The sequence below is a fragment of the Bos mutus genome, chromosome 11 (genome assembly GCF_027580195.1).
Source record: "Bos mutus isolate GX-2022 chromosome 11, NWIPB_WYAK_1.1, whole genome shotgun sequence".
NCBI classification, from domain to species: domain Eukaryota; kingdom Metazoa; phylum Chordata; class Mammalia; order Artiodactyla; family Bovidae; genus Bos; species Bos mutus.
In genome coordinates this window covers 930,741-939,176 of record NC_091627.1, presented here as the reverse complement: position 1 = coordinate 939,176, position 8,436 = coordinate 930,741, and the positions used below count along the sequence as shown (strand labels likewise).

Below are 8,436 nucleotides of genomic sequence, written 5' to 3'. Positions count from 1 at the left end.
TGCAGGTGTGGAGGTGTGGAGCTGTGCAGATGTGGAGGTGTGGAGGTGTGCAGGTGTGGAGGTGTGCAGGTGTGGAGCTGTGCAGGTATGCAGGTGTGGAGGTGTGCAGGTGTGGATGTGTGCAGGTATGGAGGTGTGCACGTGTGGAGCTGTGCAGGTGTGGAGGTGTGCAGGTGTGGAGCTCTGCAGGTGTGGAGGTGTGCAGGTGTGGATGTGCAGGTGTGCAAGTGTGGAGCTGTGCAGGTGTGGAGCTGTGCAGGTGTGGAGGTGTGGAGCTGTGCAGGTGTGCAAGTGCGAGGAATGGTCCTCTGCCCAAGGCTGTGGGCCCGAGGCTGGGAAGGATGCCCCGGGGTCCCCCAGCCAGACCCCGCCAGCTGGCTCCGGGAATGCTGTGTTGCAAACCAGGCCCTCGGGCTCCACTCTGGGGGGAGCTTTGGCTTCTCTCCTTTGGCCCAAGTTTCCCATCACCCCCTGGCCTGCTGAGCCTTCCGGGACGAAACTCAGGCAGTGCAAACAGGGCCTTGTGTCGCCTCCCAGGGTTGCCAGGCTTGGACACAGAACAATGGCAGGGCTTGTGAGGGGAGTCAAGTGACCAGAGACCCCAGAGGCAGGGCAGCACCAAGGCACTTGCCCCCTGCCCCAACCAGGCTGCTGGAGTGGACCTTCCGAGGGTGGAGGAGGGACCCGCCATGCGGGGGCCTCTGCCCCCCCAGCTCGGCCCGGGGGGCAGGCCCAGGCCGTCCCAGTCAGTGCCTCTTACATAAGCAGCCCTGTTGGGGGCGAGGCCGCCGCTGGACTCTGCTGTCCTGTCACCCCCCCGCGTCACGAGCCTGCAGTGGGCTGTCCTTGGGCCTGGGCGGAGGCCAAGCCAGGCCCATAAATAGGGGTCTCCGGGCGGCCTCCCTGCCTCCCGCCCGCCTCTCTGCCTGTGCCGCCGGCCCGGTCCTGGGAGAATGGCCACTCCGAATAGGCTGTGGATGGGGCTGCTCCTGCTGGGGGTCCTGGGGGTCCTGCAGACCCCAGCCCCCGCCCAGGCCGCCCTGCAGCCCAACTTCGAAGAGGACAAGGTGAGGGAGGGCTCCCTGCCTGGTGCAGAGACAGGACGGTGCCCGTGGGGAGTGGGGTGCTCTCCCCGGGAAGGGGGAAGCAGAAGAGGAGGGCTGGACTGGCCGGAGGAGGCTGACCGGGAGAGGCCTCCCCAGGCGATTCACCGACAGAGAATAGCCCTACAGAGAGGAGCCCGACGGGCAGGGACGCGCCTGTGAGCGGGAGCGCGCGCTCGCCACCCCTAACCCAACACGGTTAGCCCAAGGAGCTCACGACGCCCAGGGCAAACAGGCACACTTTCCACACCTGGGCCTCCGTGCGCACCTCCGTGCGCGAGGGCGCAGATGACGGAGGAGCCGGGATGGCGCCAGGAATGGCGACGGACCGAGTGCGCCGCGGTGCGCGCCCCCTCCCCCCTGAACACGCGCGCAGAGGCCTGCGGGGGTTTGCTGGAGCACGTCGGAGCGGGTCTTCCAGCTCCGCGCCCCACGCCCGCATCCGACCCCGCTAGGGACGGCCCTGCGCCCTCTGCCGGCCGCCCCCCTGCCCCCTCCCCAGGCCGGCGGGAGCGGGGACCCCGCGGTGGGGGCGGGGCCCGGGTGAGCGGGCGGGGCCGCGCCGGAGCAGGGGTGCCGGGTGGCGGGTGGCGTGCGGGCCGGGGTGGGTGCAGCCGGGCGGGCCGCCCACCCCCGGCGGGTCGGAGTGTCCCGGCCGACCGGCATGGGGTCCTGTCGCCGCAGTTTCTGGGGCGCTGGTTCACCTCCGGCCTTGCCTCCAACTCGAGCTGGTTCCTGGAGAAGAAGAAGGTGCTGTCCATGTGCAAGTCTGTGGTGGCCCCCGCGGCGGACGGCGGCCTCAACCTCACCTCTACCTTCCTCAGGTGGGCAGCGGGGCGGGCATCTGGGGCCCAGAGCTCCCGGCGCAGGGCCGCAATCTGGGGACACGCCCAGCACCTGACCCCTGACCCCAGGATGACCTGCCCACAGGAAAGACCAGTGTGAGACGCGGACCTTACTGCTGCGCCCCGCCGGCCCCCCAGGCTGCTACAGCTACACCAGCCCTCGTGAGTGTGGCCAGGAGCGACACTTGCTGGCCGGGACTCGGCAACACCCTGCCTGGCAGTACAGGGGAGGGTGAGGGGGTGGCTGCCCCACCAGGGTCGGCCTGGGCCTGCCCAGCAGCCCCCCATGAAGGGCTCTCTCCAGCTGTCTGTGCCCCACGCTCCCCTCGCTCCTCTGGCAGCTCTGCACCCCAGGACTCCTGCCCTCCTGCCCATCCCTGCCTGGGATGACCTCCCCTGGCCGTCTCTCGTCCTCCCCAGAGGGCTGTGGCTGCGGGGTCTGTGGCTGTCCCATGCACCCCTGATTTTCTGAGGCCTTCTGCTTTGGGGACACTGGGCCCTGTGGGGCTGTCTCCCGGGTTTCCAGACTGGAGCAGCACCCACGAGGTGTCAGTGGCGGAGACAGACTACGAGACCTACGCCCTGCTCTACACAGAGGGTGTCCGAGGCCCGGGGCAGGACTTCCGCATGGCCACGCTCTACAGTACGTGTCCCCACGCCGCACCCTCCACCGGGCCTGGGGCTCCGCCCGCGGGGGTGTCTGGGGGTGCCCCGGGCTTGGGAGCAGGGGCAGAACGGGGATCCTCCAGACAAACGGAGGCCGAAGGCTGCTCCCCACTGCCCAGGCCGCTCCCAGAACCCCCGAGCCGAGGTCAAGGAAGACTTCACCGCCTTTGCCAAGAGCCTGGGCTTCACAGAGGAAGGCATTGTGTTCCTGCCGAAGACTGGTGAGCGCACTGATCTGAAGGGAGGGGATTAAGGTCAGATTAGAGGCAGACAGACTGTCTCCTGATCTGGGGGAGGCCGAGGGGTGCAGTCCGTCCGGCCAGACTGCCCACTGACCGGTGCTCGGCCTCCGGAGCGGGGGCGGTTTGGCCTCACACCGAGACCTTGGTCTGCAGCCCCTGGGCCAGGCCCAGCAAGATGCTCCTCAGGAAACACCGCCTCCCTGGATTCATCACATGCCCACCGTGTGCCAGGCCCTGGGTCGGCCCCGGGGATGCAAAGGTCCCAGCCTGGGAGGGGTGCGGGGCAGGCCCTAGAAACGGGGCCTGTGGACGGATGTCCGCGTCGGGACACAGGGACAGCCACATGGGGCTCAGCACAGGCTCCCTGAAGCGCGCATGGCCTCCTTGCCAAGGCAGCTGGCTCTGGGCCCCGGGGCACCGGATCTTCCTTCTGGAGGGGTAGACAGAGCCTAGGGGAGGGGCGGGAGTGATGGGGGTGACAGCCAGCAGTTTAGGGGTCGACGAGATGCTTTCCACGCCCGCACCAGGGGGTGGGCGGGGCGGGCCTGGGGCACTGACCATGGGCCTGGGCTTCTTTCTTGGCAGACAAGTGCATGGAGGAGCACCCATAGGTGAGTGGGGGGCTGGGGGCCACCTTCACCCAGCAGCCCCCTCACTCGTTCATTCAACACACGCTCACAGACAGCCTCCCTTCTGCCATGAGGGCTGGCCTCCGGCTGACAAGGGCTGCTTCACGGAGGGGCCTCCGCTGGGGTTCAGCAAGGTCACTGGGAGTGGGCGGAGCGGGCGGCCAGGACAGGACTGGGGTGGGAAGACCAGGGGACGGCAGGGGAGGCCGGTGCCCTTTGCTGAGAGGCCTCAGTGGAAGGGCCCTCGCGACCTGAGACTGGAGGGGGCTGGGGTCCTGGGGTGGGGGGCCTGTGGCCAGCCCCACCCACAGGTCCCGCTGTCCTGCCCAGGTGAGTCTGCCTCTCAGGACCTGGCCCTTCTGCCCTGCTCAGCCGTTTCCTGCAACACCCGAGACCCCAGCCTGAGACCCCAGCCCCGGCCCCTCGCCATCCATGCCCCCCTCAGCCTTTATTCCCGCTCTGAAAATAAACTCTGAAGCAAGTCAGCGCCTGCCTCCTGTCTGTCTTGCAGTTGGGCCTGGCTCTGGCCAGCTCTCTGGGGAGCTGACCGCCCCCCTTTGCTTTGGGCCTGGGAGTCCCTTCATCCTCTGTGAAATCTCAGCGGCTGGCTCTGCGGGACGCCCTGAGGGGCAGGTAGGGGCACACTAGCTCGGCCCCTGACGGTGTGGGAGAGGCGGCTGGCCGGAAGCCTGGACAGCCCAGGGAAGCTATGTCCCCACCCACTCCACGTGGCCGGATCCCACCCACTGCAGCCCCTCCAGCCACCCCCTCAAGGTGCAGCTACAGCCGGCCGGTTCTGAGCAGGTGCCCACAGCCTGCCCCCACCCCGGCCAGGAGAGGCCCAGGCCCAGGGCAGCTCTGAAGGAGTGGGATTTGTGCCCTCAGACGGGGCAGAGAGAAGGGTTTGAGGGCACAGAGGGGAAGGAAGCTGGAGTGTCCATGCACCCCAGACAGGAGAGACTGGCCGAGGGGGGCTGGAGACGGCCACCCCCCATCTCCTGGGGCCGCCTGAGAGCCCCCAGACCCCCGGCCTCTGGCCTGGGCCTCCAGGGCACAGCCCTGCCCACTCGCCGGCCCCTGGCACCCGAGCTAACCCGAGCCTTGCGCGAGGTCTCTCTCCCAGCCCGCCCTTCGCCTCCTGCTGCCCCCAGCTTCTCAGCCAGTGTAACCATTCTTGGGCCCCTGTCCTGGGCCCCCTGGCTCAAAAGGCATAGTGCCCACAGCAACCTGCCCACCAGGCCCTGTCCAGGCCCCCAGGTTGTGAGGGTCAGAGGTGAGTGTGAGATTTTGGAATGGCTTCCCGAGGCTCTGCCTGAGCCCAGGGCTGGAGGCCACATCCCACAGGGCCTGCCAGGCCTTTGCCTCCCCTTGCTCCGGGGCATCCGGCCCCCTCCCCAGGAAGGATGGGCGGGGTCTGGTGGGGGCCACTGGGCCAGGGTGCTCCAGGTGGGCAGGCCAGTGCTCCAGGGAGCAACCTGATCGGAGCCTATCACAGTGGGGTCTGTCCCAGGCGGCCAGGCCAGTGCTCCAGGGAGCAACCTGATCGGAGCCTATCATCAGAGGGGGCATGTCCCAGGCGGGCAGGCCAGCGCACCCGGGCGTCTCAGGGGCATAAAGGCACAGTGGGAGAGGCCACCCCAACCCTCCTGTCCTGCTCCCGAGCCCTGTGCCATCGACAACAGCCACCTTCCAGGATGCTGCAGACGCTGCTGATCAGCGGGACCCTCGCCCTACTCGCTGCAGCCCCAGGCCAGGCCCAGGTCCCCATCCAGGCTGACTTTGATGCCAGCCAGGTGCGCATGGACATGCCCGGGCTGGCAGCCTCTGCTGACTGCATTCTACCAGACAGGCCAGAGGGCTGGGGGAACCCAACCCAGCCCCCACTCTGGTTCAAGCTCAGCTCAAGGGGACCAAGCCCGCATCTGTCTGCCCAGCTGACTTGGGGCGGGGGGCTGCAGAGGACAGTGGGCCCCTCAGCCCCTAGTCTGACTTCTGTCCCCACCACTTGCTGGGCCGCCAGCCAGATGAGTTGCAGCTGCCCCCCAAGTTCGACTCAGGTTTGACGTGGCAGCCAGGGCTGCCCCCAGCTCGCCCCGTCCCCCTGCAGTTCCAGGGCCCCTGGTACGTGGTTGGGGCGGTGTCAGATGACCAGAGCTTCCTGGATGCCAAGGACAACACGAAGATGCCCGTGGTCTTGGTGACCTCCTTGGCCAACGGCAACCTGGGCATCAAGTTTGGGTTCCCCACGTAAGTGATCCCAGGAGTCCCACCTTGGACTGGCTGGCCTTAGGCCTGGCCAGCATGGGGTCAGGTGGGAGCCAGGAGGAAACAGGGGTACGCCCGACCCCAGAGCCAGGCCCGCCCATGCTAGGCTTCAGGGCTGTCGAAACAGCAGCCCCACTCACCTGCTCCTCAGAGGGGCCCCACCTGAGGTGTGGGGAGCCATGTCCGTGTGTGTGCGCGCGTATGCACGTGTGCCGGTGTCTCGAGGGGCGACGGGGAGACCCTACAGGCCCCCCGTCCCCTGGCTGTGTCCCTCTGCCCCAGGGTGTCTCCTCTCCTGTAAGTGAATCATAAAGCACCCATGTGATCAAGCGTTGATCTGATGGGAGACAGGTGGCCCTGGGGCAGTTGGCAGCAGCTAAGTGGCAGCTGTTTTTGTCGCGGTCGGGCAGCGTCTTCAGGACACCCAGCAGGGCTGGGCGGTGGGCAGGGGCTGCAACTCAGGCCGCTGGGGTCCCCTTCCCAGGCCCGATGGCGGGTGCCAGGAGACCGACAGCACCTTCACCAAGGGGGCCGTGAACGGGCAGTTCAGCAACGAGGGTGAGGCCTGCGTGTCGCGGGCAGTGCTGGTCGGGTGGGGGCAGTGGCAGGGCCAGCTCGCGGGGACCGTGGGGATGGGCAGGGGGCGTCCAGGCCGGCGCCCAGCTCAGCAGGCTCCCACGCGCCCCCAGCTATGGCGCAGACTGACATCAGAGTGGCTTCCACCGACTATAAGCACTTCGCCGTCATGTACTTCGAGACTCAGAAGGGGGGTGTAAAGAACGTCTGGCTGCAGCTCTACGGTGGGTGACACGTGGTGGGAGACCCACCCACCTGAAGGGCCGCACTCACACCACCCTGGCCCCATCGCGGCCTTCCTCTGGGGTCACACGGGAGGTCTGGTCTGCGGTGTCCCCGTGTGCCTTCCCAGCCAGCCCCGACTGGGAGGCAGGTGAAACCAGCATCTCCCAGTGTCTCCCTGGGCCCCTCCCCAGCCCCGCCCCACCGCCCACTCCCCCTCCCAGCCCTGCCCCTCTGCTCACCGCGCCCCTGCTCTCAGCCCGGGCCCCAGAGCTGTTTCCTGAAGGAGCCCAGAGGATGCAGCAGCTGGCACCCAAAGTGGGCCTGAACCCCAGCCAGGGCGTCCTGCTGCCCAAGTCAGGTGAGCACCATCTCTAGGCCGCCCAGCGCTGCAGGGGCAGAAGGACCTCCGACTTAGACTGGGGTTTAGGGGTGCGGGAGGCCCCAAGGCTCACTCCTCGGGCGCTGGACGCACAACAGGAGGGCCAGGGAGGGAGGAGGGGATCACAGGCAGGGGAGGGGCTTGGCCCCTCGGCGGAGGGTCCGGGACCTCTGCCCCGGGGAGGTGGGGAGGGGGCGCCGGGCGTTTCCTCAGGATCCGCTCTCTTCCACAGACCAGTGCGCGGAGGTCCTGGCCTAGGTGAGCGGGAGCCGGCCTGGACCACAGCCGCCCAGCGCCCGGCAGACTCGGGAGGCCCCGCCCACACATCACGGATGCTCCGCCCACCCTGGAGGCCCTGCCCACCCTGGGCAGGGCGGGGCGGGAGGGGCGCGAGCCCCACCCCAGCGGGGACCCAGCGCAGGAGCTGGAGCCGGGCGGGGTTGGCGGTGCCCGCGGCCCAGCCCTCCTCGAGGAGCGTCTGCCTCTCCATCCCACCCCCAGCACAATAAAGAGTCTCCACAAGACGGCGCCGCGCCTTTCTTGGACGTAGCGGCAGAGGGGCCGGGTGGGCCGCGGCGGGGGCGCCCCGCAAGAGGGGCCGCCTGAGAGGAACAGTGTGCGGCTCGGGCTCCATCCCCACCGGGGCGCGCTCCGCAGCTGGTTCCGGGGGCCTGGAGGGACAGGGCAGGACACTTGCCCGGCAGCCCAGCCCACCGCCTGGGCAGAAGTTAGGCCCGAGAGAGGCGGCTCCTTTGGTGGCCGGACAAGGCGTCTCAGTGGCTTCCTTGAGTCCCCCTCGGACCCCAGGCGCCAGGCCAGGGGTGCAGACCTGCAGCTGCCCGAGAACGAGACCCCCGACCCACGCCCGGTAGGCACCTGGGCTCCTCGGGCCCCGGGTCCCCCCCACCGGGTCCCCCACACCACAGCCCGGAGGGTCGCCCACACCACAGCCCCGGGGGTCCCCCCACACCACAGCCGGGGGGTCCCCCACACTACAGTCCGAGGGGTCCCCCACACCACAGCCTGGGGGTCCACCCCACACCCCACACAGTCCAGTCCGGGTCCCCACACACAGTCCGGGGTCCCAAACCACAGCCTGGGGGCGCCCCACACCACAGTCGGGGTGTCCCCCACACTACAGCCAAGGTCCCCACACTACAGCCCAGGGGTCCCCCAAGGGGGTCCCCACACCACCCGGAGGGTCGCCTGGGGGTCCCCCACACCACAGTCCGAGGTCCCCCACACCACAGTCCGGGGGGTCCCCCAAACCACAGCCTGGGGGCGCCCCAAACCACACCGTCCGGGCCCCCACACTACAGTCCAAGGTCCCCACACCACAGCCCAGGGGGTCCCCCACACCACGGCTCTGGGGGGTCCCTTACACCACAGCCCGGAGGGTCACCCACACCACAGCCCCGGGGATCCCCCACACTACAGTCCAAGGTCCCCCACACCACAGCCCGGGGGGTCCCCTACACCACAGCCCGGGGGTCTCCCCACACCACA

The 8,436-nt window shown here is 68.8% G+C and overlaps 2 protein-coding genes across 2 annotated transcripts; both read left to right on the top strand.

The window, feature by feature from the left end:
* The first annotated feature begins 867 nt into the window (after positions 1-867).
* PTGDS (prostaglandin D2 synthase) lies at positions 868-3,971 on the top strand. The gene is made up of 7 exons (XM_005887052.3): positions 868-1,067; positions 1,788-1,927; positions 2,034-2,110; positions 2,475-2,591; positions 2,734-2,835; positions 3,442-3,467; positions 3,816-3,971. Exons 1-6 carry the CDS (start codon positions 954-956, stop codon positions 3,465-3,467), a joined length of 576 nt encoding a protein of 191 aa, XP_005887114.1. The 5' UTR covers positions 868-953; the 3' UTR covers positions 3,816-3,971.
* A 2,137-nt stretch (positions 3,972-6,108) lies between these two features.
* On the top strand, positions 6,109-7,263 carry LCNL1 (lipocalin like 1). The gene is made up of 4 exons (XM_014476937.2): positions 6,109-6,308; positions 6,440-6,550; positions 6,808-6,909; positions 7,163-7,263. The coding sequence occupies exons 2-4, from the start codon at positions 6,442-6,444 to the stop codon at positions 7,186-7,188; spliced, it is 237 nt and encodes a 78-aa protein (XP_014332423.2). The 5' UTR covers positions 6,109-6,308; positions 6,440-6,441; the 3' UTR covers positions 7,189-7,263.
* The last annotated feature ends 1,173 nt before the right edge of the window (positions 7,264-8,436 follow it).

Coding starts and splice junctions, on each gene's coding strand:
- PTGDS (XM_005887052.3), top strand. CDS start 954: ATGGCCACTCCGAATAGGCTGTGGATGGGGCTGCTCCTGCTGGGGGTC. Junction 1,068..1,787: donor CCAACTTCGAAGAGGACAAG/GTGAGGGAGGGC, acceptor CTGTCGCCGCAG/TTTCTGGGGCGCTGGTTCAC. Junction 2,836..3,441: donor TGTGTTCCTGCCGAAGACTG/GTGAGCGCACTG, acceptor CTTTCTTGGCAG/ACAAGTGCATGGAGGAGCAC.
- LCNL1 (XM_014476937.2), top strand. CDS start 6,442: ATGGCGCAGACTGACATCAGAGTGGCTTCCACCGACTATAAGCACTTC. Junction 6,551..6,807: donor CGTCTGGCTGCAGCTCTACG/GTGGGTGACACG, acceptor CCCTGCTCTCAG/CCCGGGCCCCAGAGCTGTTT. Junction 6,910..7,162: donor CGTCCTGCTGCCCAAGTCAG/GTGAGCACCATC, acceptor TCTCTTCCACAG/ACCAGTGCGCGGAGGTCCTG.